The 14,263-nt window shown below is 38.8% G+C and overlaps 2 protein-coding genes across 3 annotated transcripts in view; one reads left to right on the top strand and one right to left on the bottom strand.

The window, feature by feature from the left end:
* LOC122651477 overlaps positions 1–5,204 on the top strand; it is a 34,276-nt gene extending 29,072 nt beyond the window's left edge. The window contains exons 16-19 of one of the 2 annotated variants that reach the window (XM_043844871.1): positions 3,757–3,870; positions 3,959–4,141; positions 4,395–4,439; positions 4,949–5,204. In XM_043844871.1, the coding sequence (XP_043700806.1) occupies positions 3,757–3,870; positions 3,959–4,141; positions 4,395–4,439; positions 4,949–5,083 (477 nt within the window). In that variant the 3' untranslated portion in view covers positions 5,084–5,204. Of the gene's footprint in view, positions 1–3,756; positions 3,871–3,958; positions 4,142–4,394; positions 4,440–4,948 lie in introns of those variants that run through there. The other variant, XR_006331464.1, reaches the window with a different exon arrangement.
* A 1,193-nt stretch (positions 5,205–6,397) lies between these two features.
* LOC122651479 (hydroxyproline O-arabinosyltransferase 1) lies at positions 6,398–13,975 on the bottom strand. Its single transcript, XM_043844873.1, has 8 exons — positions 13,487–13,975; positions 11,967–12,034; positions 11,651–11,852; positions 11,463–11,560; positions 11,258–11,327; positions 10,784–10,855; positions 10,499–10,612; positions 6,398–6,803 (listed from the first exon to the last, which is right to left on the bottom strand). Exons 1-8 carry the CDS (start codon positions 13,898–13,900, stop codon positions 6,744–6,746), a joined length of 1,098 nt encoding a protein of 365 aa, XP_043700808.1. The 5' UTR covers positions 13,901–13,975; the 3' UTR covers positions 6,398–6,743.
* Between the last annotated feature and the right edge of the window lie 288 nt (positions 13,976–14,263).

Genomic DNA, 14,263 nt, shown 5'->3' on the forward strand with positions numbered 1-14,263 from the left:
TTCTCATGGAAATCAAATGTAAACACGAGCACTTCAATCTTCATTTCTGTTTTGAGTTTTCTCCATTAGATTCCTGCAAGATGTACGCAACATTGTTGAGTTTTCAGGACTCATTCTGTTATTTAACATCACCTATTGAAATCGGTAGATTTTGGGCTGCAGTTTTGATAGAGTTGAAACCCAAGATAGGTTTCTTGATCTGGAGTTTTCTCCATTAAATTCCTGCAAGATACACAACATTGTTGAGTTTTCAGGATTTATTCTATTCTTTAACATAACATATTGAAACTAGTAGATTTTGGGCTGCAACTTTGATAGAGTTGAAATTCAAGATAGATTTCTTGGTTTTTTCTTTGGTATGTTGAGGCCCATCAATACAGCCTCCAATATCGTACCAAATTCATAGGATGATTGGACACAGTGTTCCCAAGAAGGTTTGGACTCTGTTCTGGGTCTTATTCTACTGCTTAATGAACTGGTCAACAAGTGTGTTTGAATCTGGTAGGTTGTAGGGGGCTGATTGCTTTAGAAGTTATGCACTGTATTGGTAATTTGTGTTGATCTCTACTTGTGTCCTTTAAGTGAGGTCTCTTGTTATGTTCGAACAAGGACTGCTCAATTTTTTGTCCTTTTTTTTGTCAGCCCAGTTTTGGACTGTTTGATTGTTACCAGTTGTTTCATGGGATTCGGTACAAACTTGCACCCACAAACCAACAGGTTTTTCTCTCTTTTCTGCATCAAACCCTTGCTTATTTTCCCCTTCTATGCGTCTTTTTTTCTTTGGATTTTCAAACCAGCAACAACCCCCTCCCCCTCCCCCTCCCCCTCCCCTCACAATAAAAAAAGAACTTTTTGTTGAAATTATGTAATCATGTTCCCTTGCCTATTTGCATGTCTAAAAAATCTTGGACATGTTCTAAGTGAATTTAAAATGAAAGCACTTTTGAAGCTAAAGAACATTGGTCATGGGATTAGAAGCAAGGGAGTGAACGAGTTAAGTGATTGAATTTGTTAACATCATGTCAATAAGAGTATAAGACTGGTCCTATTACCGAGCTATAAATAATCACTTCTGTGCTACTATTTCTCTTCAATGTTCTGTTATGTTTACATCAAGGTTTAAGGTTTTGGTTTCACTTTTGAGCCTAGTTTCGAAACTGAAAAATTTCGCGAAACCCTGGAATTTCAGTGGAAACTTGGAAGGTTTCGGTTGCTCGTTTCGATTGATGGTTTCGAAGCCCAAATGGTCAAATTAGTTCCCGAAACTTCTAGGAAACCTTGTTTTAAGCCCTTTAAACATAGTGGAACCCTTAGATTGTAAAATAAAACACATCCAAAATTTTAGTTTGGCTTTAGACCCTAGGGTGGTAGTATACGTTGCTAGAACACACTTGATTCAATTAAAACAACTAAAATATGCTTTATGAATGAGTAAATATAAAATTAGAAACCATTTCATACCTATCAAATGTTATACATGGTTGTTCAGTACAAAGATATAGAAGTGATGTGGCAAAAAAGCATAAAAACTGAGGTTTTCTAGGAAGTTTCCCTCTTTGGAGTTGAAACTAGCGAAACGATACTGAAACTCGAAACAACAACTTAGCCTTATCCCAACTTAATGGGGGTAGGCTACATGGATCCTTGCTCTCCAATCAGCTCTATTCAAAGTCATACATGATACAAGGCCTAAGCTGTGCATGTCTTTCCTCACCACTTCTCCAATGGTTATTTTAGGCCTTGCCCCTTGCTCTTTTATTTCCTTCAGTCTGAATCAAGTCACTCCTCCGTACTAGAGCATCCCAAGGCCTCCATTGCACATGGCCATGCCACCTCAAACGACTTTCTTGTAGCTTATCATGTATCAGAACTACTCCCAAATCTGCTCTAATATGTTCATTCCTTTATCCTTCCTAGTTTTGCTACACATCCATCTCAACATCCTCATCTTTGCTACACTTAGTTTATCTATTTGACACTTCTTAACTGCCCAACATTCCACACCAAATATCATAGTCCGGTCTTATGACAATCCTATAAAATCTTCCTGTAAGATTTAAAGGAATATGCTGATCACACTACACTCTGGACACATCCCTCCACTTCGTCCATCCTATTTTAATTCTATAAACAACATCATCCTTTATGTCATCTTCTTTATTTATGATTGAGCCCAGATACCTAACATAATCACTTTGTGGAATCTACCTCTCATCAATTTTCACCACCTCATTAACCGTCTTAGTGTGACTAAAGTTGCGCACCATAAATTCTGTCTTTGTTTTACTTATCTTAAAACCTTTTGATTGCAAGTTGATCTCCAAAACTCCAACTTGGCATTAATCCATTCTTTTGTCTCATCCACCAAAACAATAGTATCAACAAAAAGCATACACCAAGGAACCTCATCTTGAATGTCTCTGGTTAAATCATCCATGATGAGCGCAAACAAATAAGGGCTTAAGGCTGATTGTTGATGTGTTGATGTAACTCAATTGTAATTGGGAATTCACTACCTTGACCCCCCTTAGTTCGTACTCTAATCACCACACCATCATACATATCTTTAATTATGTCGACGTATTTACTTGAAACCCTTCTCTTCTCTAGTATATGCCAGATTAACTCTCTAGGGACTCTGTTGTATGCTTTTTCATTGTCAATAAAAACCATTTGGAGATCCTTCTTGTCCTCTCTAAGTCTTTCCTTGAGCCTCCTAAGTAAGAAAATTGCTTCCATCGTGGATCTTCCTGGCATAAAATCACATTGGTTCTCTGAAATATTAGTTTATTTTCTTAGGTGGGTTTTAATAACCCTCTCCCATAACCTCATAGTATGACTCATTAGTTTTATGCCTTGATAGTTATTGCACCTTTGAATATCACCTTTATTTTCGTAGATCGGGACCCCAATGCTTCTCCTCCATTTATCTGACATTTTCCTTGTGCTCATAATCTTATTAAACAACTTGATTAGCCAAGATAACCAAAGATTCCTAAGCTCTTCCACATTTTTATTGGGACCCCATAAGGGCCTGGTGCCTTGCCTACTTTCATCTTTCTTAAAGCTTCGTTTACTTCAGATACCCTAATTTTGCGTATATATCTACGAAACTCGAAACATGGTTGAAATTTCATCAAAACCGCATAATTTCGATCGAAACCATGCAGTTTATACAAAGGGTTTGACCGAAATCCGAAACATGGTTGAAATTTTGCCAAAACTGTGCATTTCGACTGGAAAATGGTAAACCCAGGTATTGCACCTGGTTTCGTTTCGATCTTAGTCTAAACGAATTTTTTCGCGAAATTTCGGTCATTTCGACCAAAATTTCGAACATTGGTTTACATAACCTCCTGGTAGCTTATTGATCATTACTCCTTGAGTCTTCCATCTTCCAATCGACCCTAGTTGCTTCATCCATGCTTCTTTATCTCTAAACATTGTGATGTCAATGATTTGATGAATAGTATATTATTTGTTGGACGATTTCCTAGGAGCTGGAAAACAGGAGGTGAATCAAAGATGAGATGGCTTTCTGTGTGTAATGAGATTCTGCCAACAGTTTTGGGAAGTAATGCTACCACGAAAGCATGCAGAATATGAAGGGATACACATTGTTTGGCTCTTGGATGTCTTTCATTAGTTTGTCGCTAATCATGATGTCTACTATTCAAAGTTTTAATTTTAGTAAGATGTGTGCCAGTCGTCTTGTTATGTTCATATTGGTAAACTTTTATCCTTTTTCTCATGCAGAAAGAATATGCCCGGTACAAACAAGCGAAGGGATGGAAGCATTTGGTTGTCTACAAATCTGGTATACATGCTCTGGGTCTTTACACATCTCGGTTCATCTCTCGTGGTTCAATGGTAACATTCTTGGAGTGTTTTCTTTAATTGGTACTACAACCTGACATTATAAGGGTTTTGAGAATATAAGGTAATCATGTTCTTCTAGGTTGTCGAGTATGTTGGTGAGATTGTTGGGCTTCGGGTTGCTGACAAAAGAGAAAATGATTATCAGTCTGGAAGGAAGCTTCAGTACAAGAGTGCTTGCTACTTCTTTAGGATTGATAAAGAGCATATTATTGATGCCACCCGCAAAGGAGGGATTGCTCGATTTGTTAACCATTCCTGCCTTGTAATCCTCTTTTTCCCAGATATCTTACTATACAGTAACTCCTGGAGTGCTTCAGCTATGACAAATTATCAACTTGTTCTACCACCCATGCATTAATGCTGGCTGTTGACGTTACTTGGTTACACATTTACTCTTCCATACCCCTCACTCTTGTGGAACATTTTGTTAAATTGTCATAGCTGTGCTTTCTCTTGAATCATTGACACATTTACTTGCATGCATTTCTTACTTTCTCTATCTTTTACATGATCAGCCAAACTGCGTTGCCAAAGTAATTTCAGTGAGGAATGAAAAGAAGGTATCATGAAGGACTAATATGATGCTTTACTATTTCTTGATAGACTATTAATGCTATTTCGCCATCTTTTTTTAAGTTGCTATTAACTCACTGTGCCTCATCTCAACTACTTGATGTTAGCACATGAATCCTGTTCCACTATTTCACCCTATTTAAGGCATAGTTTTGAATTTCTGGAACTGATTTTGTTGTAGCTCCCATAATATTATTTTTCTGTTGATAAAATTTGAGAATAGATTTTAGGTTCATTTGTGATTGTGTTTTCCCTCATTGGTTTTGAACAAAAAATTGTCTGATCTAAAACAATTGCAGAAAATTGTGCTTTCATGGAGGATTGGCTTCATGGATGCACTAATTGGGCATTACATGTATATTTTGTATCCCAGCTCACTGGATCCTTCCAGTTCGTCTATGATGCTAGAAATCAAAACCTTGTATTTACCCTAAATTGTTTCCTGTGACTGGTAATACGTAGATTTTAAATTAGCTTATGGTTTGTGCTCTTGCAGGTTGTTTTCTTTGCAGAGAGAGATATAAACCCCGGAGAAGAGATAACATATGACTACCATTTCAACCATGAAGATGAAGGGAAGAAAATCCCATGCTTTTGCAATTCGAAAAATTGTAGGCGTTATTTGAACTAGTCATTTGTTACAGTTACAGATAGGAACAAATCTTGATCTCTCTCCGTGTAGCCAGTACATTTTTTGTAAGCCCTGTGGCTGAATATGTCGAGGTATTATAATGAAATCTTTGGATGTGTTCGAGGTTTCTATAGTGGCTACTCTCTAGTTATCTATAAATGGCTGTTAGGGTTTAGGGTTTAAGCATTGGTTGCTTAAAGCATTACATCTTGTGTATCAAGTTTGGAATACCCAGGCTGCTGCTTCCAGCTAGTATTTATAGGAAAACTAGAGTTTAGGTCAAATGGGTTAATTATTAGATTGTCCCTCACAGCCTGAGTTTTAATACAAGTAGGATTATATTAGAACATATGAAGGGATATTACATCAATACCCTTACAATGACAAACTTCCATTAGTACAATAGTCACCATTTAGTTCTTCCCACCTTGGTCACCTAGTTGTACAATGGATATCTCGGGAATGGTAACGGGTTGCCTTGATACCATGTATTGTCATTTTCCCTGCCCATCTCTTATCAAACATTCTATCAAAATTTTAAATTTTCCACTGGTTTTTGTTCTTTCTTTTTTTTGATACTTGGTCAATGAAGTTTAGACTGAAACTTGAAATGTGAACAAGGGACCTATTCGTCCCATTCAGCCTTTCTTGCAGAATTTTGTTGGCCATTTAAACTTTGGGCAGTTTTTCTCAACCCGTAGAGAATGGATGGTTCACCACCCAACCTAATGTTTTAGTATGTTTCAAAAATACCCTTCTAATGCCCTTTCCCACCTATCCCATACCCACGGGGAATGGATTACCATGGGTGGAGGGAAACTCTGTCCTTAAAACTTTTAGGCTCAGTTTATACTCCTTTTGTATTTTCCGCTGCTCAAGAAAAGGGCTGAGGTAGGAATGCAGTGCCCCATACACATTTTCATGTACAATCAACCAAAAAAAGCCTATGGCGAATAAATACATGGGCAAATTTCATAAACAAAAGTTTATTTTTGGGGATTTTTTTTTTTGGAACTGGATGGAACCTATGGGAAGTAAATATTGTCTCTTTAATGACTTTAATTAATTCTCACACCATGAAATAATGCCATGGATATTGTATAGCATGGCTCAAAATCAATTTAGGGTGTGGACAATCTATACGTATGGAATCAACTGGACACATCTCAGACAAGTTCTCCAAAAATTTTGGAACAAAAAGTCGATAAAAAATCGGTGGGTTTGATTCTGGGTAAACTACATGTACCTACGGATTTAGTCTGTTTGACACAAAGGATCATAAAACCATAAAGTTCCAAAAGAAATACAAAAATCAATTCGTAAATGGAGCCTCTCACCCTTTCGATGGTGATTTAAGTGGTGTTACAACTGAAAGATAGTGATTTAAGTAGTGTTACAACGGAAAGAATGAGGTGTACAGAATCTTGTCATTTAATAAACTCAACCTGAGGTAGAGATTTGTCTGATGGATCACCCGTTCTAGCAATGGTTTGGCTTTTCTTACCCATCACCCAACACAGGTGGTGGTGATGAGCCAAGCACCAAATCCCATGTTTATACCCCACAAAAAGCTCAACGTGATACATGTGTGACTATGAAGTGTATCCATTCATCATCACAACTCATGCTCTAAACCCGCACAGCTCCAATGTGAAATTCCTTATGCCCCCCAATTAGGAATGTTTTCTGTTGCTTCATTTACCATTTTCACCAGGGTCACCTGTCACAATCAAGTTGCAAATAAGATTAGAAGGATAAGAGTTAGAAGGCAGAACATACTATTAAGGCAGTAACTTTCTGGGTAAGCGCTGCATTCAGCACCAAAGGATTGAATGGGCCATTTAATGACAGTTCTTTAAACCTGAACTCCCCTGACCTTTCTGACAAATACGCGAACCTCCCCTGTGTTTTTGACAATTACTCAAACCTCACCTACTTTACAAACTTCATTGCACTCAGTTCCAATCTGTTAGTGTTTTAAGGTTAGGTAACGGCATAATTTGAAAATCGATTTATTATTGACCATATACCCTTGATAGGGTTGATTTTACCTTTTTGCCCCTCAAGTCTTTTTACTTCGTCTTTCTTCTTCTTCTTCTTCTTCTTCCTCCTCCAACCCCTTTCCTGCAACTCCATCCCCACCCCTGCTGCCGGTCCCACATCCCATCTCCGCCCTGTCCAACTCCCCACTCCCGCCACTTATCCCTGTGGATACCTTACCCCCACTAGTCTCGCCTCACCCCCCCCCTCCCCCACTTTGCACTATTGACTGAATATAGCAACAAAGAATTAGTACATTATACTTCTCCACATCATAATAGGCCAGAACAAGCCCTAAGACCAACATGATGGCAGCTTAGTTGGCAATCAACCAACATAAACTTTTCCACATCATAATAGAACCCTAAAACTGAAAATGTTTACTAACACAGAAAAAGGCTGAAAGAAAAAGGCAACGGAAGAGAGAAGGCATATATAGCCAAGGGCCGAAGCATGGAACTATGATGAGTTTCATGCAATCAATCCCTGGCAAAAGCTCATATTGGCTCCAAGTGGCAGACAGGTAGCCATGGAAGAGCACCTTCTGTTGACTCAGAGCCCTTAGTCAGTGGATTCCCCCACATGCACTCACTCAAATGGTCAAGAAACAACGAGATTATAGAAAGAGGAAAGAGGAAAGAGGATATAAAATCAATCCATTTCAACAATTGACTACCTACAACATAAAACTAAATCATACATCAGAGGTTTTTTTTTTCACCCCCAAAAAAAAGACTACCATCACAGATTTAATGTTGAGGCTCTTAACAGCTCTAAGCCCTTTTTTGTTTGCACTCATCATGGATGATTTAACCAGACACATCCAAAATGAGGTCCCTTGGTGTATGCTATTCGCAGATGATATTGTTTTGATAGATGAGACAGTAGAAGGGATTAATGCAAAGTTGAAGCTATGGAGATCAAGCTTGGAATCACGAGGATTTAAGCTAAGCAGAACAAAGACAGAGTATATGATGTGTAACTTCAGTCAAACCACGAGAAGTGATGAAGTGGTGAAACTTGAGGAGCGACAGCTACCACAAAGTGAGTGCTTTAGATACCTGGGGTCAACCATTAACAAAGAGGGTGATATAGAAGATGATGTTTCCCATAAAATCAAAGTAGGATGGATGAAGTGGAGAGGTGCATCGGGAGTGTTATGCGATAAACGCATGCCTATTAAGCTTAAAGGGAAATTCTACAGAACAGTAATAAGACCAGCCATGACTTATGGAGCAGAATGTTGGGCGGTTAAGAAGAGTAACATAGATAAGATAAGTGTAGTGGAGATGAGGATGTTGAGGAGAATGTGTGGCAAGATTAGGAGAGATAGAGTAAGGAATACTTGTATTAGAACCACTTTGGGAGTTACACCAATCCAAGACAAGCTTCGTGAGAGCCGCTTAAGGTGGTATGGTCACGTCCAAAGGAGACCTTGGGATGCACCGATAAGAAAGAGTGATCAGATTCAGTTTGACGGAGCTAAAAGAAGTAAGGGCAGGCCTAAAATGACTATTGGAGAAGTGGTAAGAAAGGATATGCATGTGGTGGGGCTCGACCCTAGTATGACCGCAGATAGAGTTGTTTGGAAGACAAAGACCTGTGTAGCTGACCCCTTGTAGGGGAATGTTCATTGGGATGCTGCTTTGACTACTGCTTCGACTTTTTCCTTTCCTATTTTCCATTCTTCTTCCTTTTACTTTTTTTCACTTCCTTCTACTTTCTTTTACTTCTCTTATCTCTTCTATTATCTTAGCCTCTATAGGATCCATGTAGCCGACCCCATTGAGTAGGGATAAGGTTATGGTTGTTGTTGTTGTTGCTCTTCACCGCTGAAACTACAAGGACTTCGATCAGAGAACATTCAAAAACATGTGAAGAAGCCCTGTCCTTATTTTAGATACCTAGAAGGTCACTGGGACTAAAATAATTTTTATAAAGTACAGCAACAGTTGAAATCGTAGAAACCAGAGAAATCGCTGATAAGATCTTCGACCTCCTCCTTGGTTCCCCTTCTCTTTTCCTTTCTATTTCTTTGTGTGAGCAGTTAGGTTTTTTCAATCTTTGATTTTGTTTGTTTGTTGGTTTAAAAGGTCAAATTTTTGTTTGTTTGTTGGTTCAGGTTTTTTCAATCTTTGATTTTGTTAGCAGATTTAGCTGCTCCATGATTTCGATTTTGACTTCAAGCCCGTTTTCTCACTGTATTTCTTAGAAGTAGAAACCACAATTTCAACATTAGAAAATGAATCTGGGCTTTCTTTACCTTTATTTGAGCTATGCAACTGTTCATGAGATTGGGTACAGCAGTCGCTTTGTTTTGCTACACAACGAGATGGGTGTCTTCATGTGTTGGTTAGGGTTTAGATTGCGGGGTTGCAGAGGGGTGAGGTTAAAAAAGAAGAAAAATAAGAGGAGAGTTGCAGTTACGGCCTGTGTGGATGGGGTTGCAGAGGGGTGGGGGCAGGTGGGGTTGCAGGAGGAGGAAGAAGAAGAAGAAAGGGAAAGGTTGCATTGATATTGGCCCTTTTATAAGTAAGGGCATTTTGCTCACAGCAGGTTTTTTACTAACACCGTTAGCTTCAGGGGGTGCGTGAGTAATTGTAAGAAAGGCAGGGGAGGTCAGAGCAATTTTCTCAAAAAATTATTAACATAGACAGACTTGGTACAGCACAAGGACAGCAACCAAACAAAGAATGATAGCCTAATAGGTGAGCTGCAGGGAAGTCATTCAATATAGAATGGATCCAATTTAAACCCTATTAAAAAAGTTAACCCACTTGCGTGATTATAGCCATACACTCCATGGACCTTTTCCTAAACCATTTATCCTATAATGAAGGCTCCAAAGAGTGGATCAAGTTCTCATAAAAAGAAAAAAGAGTGGATCAAGTCATTATGATCACCTAAAGTAAACTGAAGCACTCTTGGGTGGAACCTTCGATGGACCTTCATTTTATCAACACACCATAGCATATGTCTGACAATAAACATCTGCACCATTTATATAGGCGCCTTAACTGGGAATTTGATTTTCAGCAGAAGTTCAAACCAACTCAGCCATTTTGATCCTCCCACACACTACTCAGAAGTTTTACTAGATCAAATGCAGAAGTACCCAGGTACATATTGTTGGCGTCAAATAACCAAAGTAATTCTCTCTCAGTAGGCTGTTTCATGATCCATACAGATCGGTTCACGATGAAAGTAGGGAAAAATTAAGATTAAGCAAACTCTACAACATGAGTATGCTAGGCACTTCTCATTTAAAGATCACTTATTTTCTTCACCTATCAAACTTAGGAGAGAAAAAAAATAAAGCTAGAGGCCACTGTTAATGTTGTTGAAGAACACAGAAAAATAAGGTGAAAAACATACCACACTTTCTGGGACACCAGCCGGAGGTAATGGAAGATTTTTTGGAGGTGCGACATTGTCATATGACCTTTTGTCAAATCTCCATTCTCCAATCTTCCCATATGTTAATTTACCCTGCAATCAGAACATGTCAGTTTAAGTGACATCAATCAAGTAATACATCAAAGAGGTTATTATGTGAACATCAACTTCAAGGTCAAAAGTGAACTTTGTATTTAAATGTAAATAGAACTAGTAATAACTTTTCACATGGTACCCGTGAAAACTCAGATATAAGGGCAGTACCTTCATGTCATAGTCACACCCATAGGTATAATGGATTATGAACTTCTTGCCGACCTCTGTATCCCAGGGAGGCTTTAATGTCACAGAAACAGGAAACTTCTTGTTAGGTAGTAAATATGAGAGTATGATATGTTAGACAATCTTCCCATACTGCCATTCTCTGTGAAGCTGGCAAGGATTCCATTCTTAGATGTTTAGCCTGATGATAGTTAGTGTACCATGAACAGAGTATTTCAGTTGTCTTAGCATCTAAAGACCATCTCTTGGTGAAAGACATCTGTCATGAGAAACACCTATTCACATAGGTTGCTTTTGAAAATATCGGTGCCTAACACCTATAGAGGTTAGAACCATAGAAGATTCAGAACAGGTTGACTTGTCATAACTGGAATACTTTGTGGTCCTGATTCTTCTTTTTTAAAATTTTTTTTTTTTTATACAACAATTGAGAAAGGGATAACAAACTCATAGCACCTGAATCATGAAGTCCTTGTACAAGATATTACCCACACCATGCAAAGCAGATGAAACAGCATAAGCATACCTGTATATATAAGTTTAAAAAAAGATTATGACATAAATCAGGTAAGAATGTGGCGTTAGATAAGTACAATAATTGAAAAAGAAGTAGAAGAAGAAGGGGAGCTAAACCGTGAGAACAATTAGGTGAAACTCTTACATCTCTAGTACCCAACCAAATGCCTTGTCTACTTCTGGATCCTTCTTCATTGCCAAGGAAATGTTCATCCACGTAGGAGAAATTTTTTTAAGAGATGCCTAAACCCAATTGATACAAACGTCAAGACATAATGCAAACATGAAGAGGAAAAAATATTCCTAGCAAATACCCCAGATTGAAGGACATACCTTCCCAACAATGACAGGAGAATTCCCAATGGGATCAATGTTAGTGATAGGTCCCTTCTCCTCAGGGAAGAACTTTCGGAGAACAGACTCATATTTTTTAGGTTCGATATAAAAGAAAGGGAATGCAGCTCCAAGCCCGTCCGTCGATAGGTTTGGTATAGGTTTAACGATAATATGGTCTGGTTCTGCCATTAGTATGTAACTGTGTGCAAAAAAATTGACATTCATATCCAAAATTTGGTAAGGCATACTCGAACATAAAATAAATTATTGAAGAACAATAATCAAATCTAGCCCCGGATCAAACATTTCATACTCTTCTTTAATGTCAGCATTCTGAAGCCACTGTACAAATGCCCACGGTCTGTTGAGGACTATGTACCCCTGACATTATGAAATGAGTATACATAATTACCTACCAGCATCAATATGGGAAACAATACGCAATCTAATCCGAATTAAAAGTTCAACCCAAGCATATCTGAGAAGTATCTGACTAATTCCAACATGTCCAAGCATATTAAACTAGCACTAATCCAGTTAAGCATATGATGGAAGCATAGAAAGATGAACTGTAATAATCACTGCCCCAAATTATGATCTTTAAAAGTTACCATGGTGTAGAGTTGTCACGAAATTAGTGAGTGAAGAGGGGTTTGCAACACAGGTCTGAGGTACTCAGTACTGACACCTACTGACTCCATCAAATAAGCAACCTTGCATCTTCACATGTAGATGCACTTCTTAATTTATCACACCAAATAGTTGCTAGACGTTTCCTCCAATGTACTGTAACTCCAATGAGGTGATCCATTTTCCTCTTTGGTAATTCAGTCTTCCTGCATGAGGTTACTGACGGATTGGTGCATTGGGATGTATTGCAAACATGGTATTGAGGTGGAACAGCCGCTAATAATCTCTCATCACAAATATGTGTTATTGCAAACGTGGTATTGAGGTGGAACAACCGCTAATAATCTCTCATCACAAATATGCGTTACTTTAGTCATGTTCCATTAATACTTTCTGGCCGGTATGCTTTAGGTTATTACAAATTTTTTGGGGTATTGAGGTGGAACAGCCACTAATGATTTCTCATCACAAAATGTTTTACTTTAGTTAGGTTCCATTAATTATTTTCAGCTGGTGCGATTCATAATAAGCTATGAAAAAGTTGTTTGAGATGGCATGGCCATGTTCAGCAGAGGCGTTGGGATGCTCCAGTAAGGAGGAATGAACTGATTCAGATTCAAGGAACTAAAAGAGCTTGGGGCAGGCCTAAAAATGACCCTAGGAGACATGGTGAGGAAAGAAATGCATAGTTTACGCCTTGTACCAAGTACGACCTCAAACAGAGCTGATTGGAGGGCAAGGATCCATGTGGCCAACCCCATTGAGTTGGGATAAGGCTGAATTGTTATTGTTGTTGTCTGTCATTGATGTTCTAATTCAGGTTGATTAAGGATGTCTTACAATTTACAACATATAAACCCAAACCGGTTCTATCTTTATGCTAAAGAAGTGAAGCAAAATAAGAAACAGAAACCTCAAAACCTAATTTCCAAAAAACAGGATTGTTACTAGAAGGACACCACAATATCTTATTCATACCCCTGAAAATAAAACTAAAACAAACTAACTGCAAGTTCCAACCAAAACAATAGGGGGAGAGGGGGCGGTGGAATTTGAAGGCAGAATAAAACTTCCACTTTTCCGTGTAACAGGGATATAAAATTTCCATAATTTAACTTCCAAGCAAGAGGGGGGGGGGGGGAGAGGAATGGAAAACAAGGTTGAAGTAAAACAGGAGAAAAAAACGAAAAATATTAGAGATACCTGATCAGTTCCAGGAGGGAGGGGCTGAGCAACAAAAGTAGGGATCTCATCCATGAAATTATCAGGCTTCCCAGAGTGCAAGATCCTGGTGAACCCACCCATTTCGGAATTAGGTCCATCCTTGAACTTCTTGAACCAGTAGTACATAACCCTGCACTGCCATGTGTTGTACACCGAATCTGAAGCCGTGACAGCAGTGTGGAAGAGCCTCTTCTGCGAAGTAGTCTTGGATCGATCCAACGGCATCTTGATGATGGGGTCCATCGAGAAGAGACGAGAAGAAGAAGAAGATGGGTTGCCAGGGCCAGGGAAGTCCTGTCTGAGGGGAGCATTTGCAGAGATGATTATGTTGTAAGTTATTAGAGCAACAGAGAAGGTGATAAGGAGGGTGTAGAAGAAACTCGCACAACCCATCTTTCCTTTCTCTCGTCTTCTTCTACCCACTCGAACTCGGAGAATTGTGCGTCTGTGACTCCGTGAGGAAGGGAAAAGTAAGAGAAGTCTTCACTTTCACCTGTCCTTCATAATTGTGAGATGAGTGGCTGGATTACCGTCGGCTGGTCGCCTGGTCCAGTCCAAAGGTCCGACCACTGTACAATAAGCGAAAAAAAGATAAAAGATTGAATATTTTCTCTCCGAACAAGGTGAAGTGAGAATCTCTTCATCCATCGCATACATCCTCTGATTGAATGGAGAAGGATATTCCGAAGTCCGAACTCCGAACCATGAACAGTAAGGGGTAAGAAAAAACTTAATCCTAAAATGTACGTAGAATCT

Source organism: Telopea speciosissima, chromosome 2 (genome assembly GCF_018873765.1).
Source record: "Telopea speciosissima isolate NSW1024214 ecotype Mountain lineage chromosome 2, Tspe_v1, whole genome shotgun sequence".
NCBI classification, from domain to species: Eukaryota; Viridiplantae; Streptophyta; class Magnoliopsida; order Proteales; family Proteaceae; genus Telopea; species Telopea speciosissima.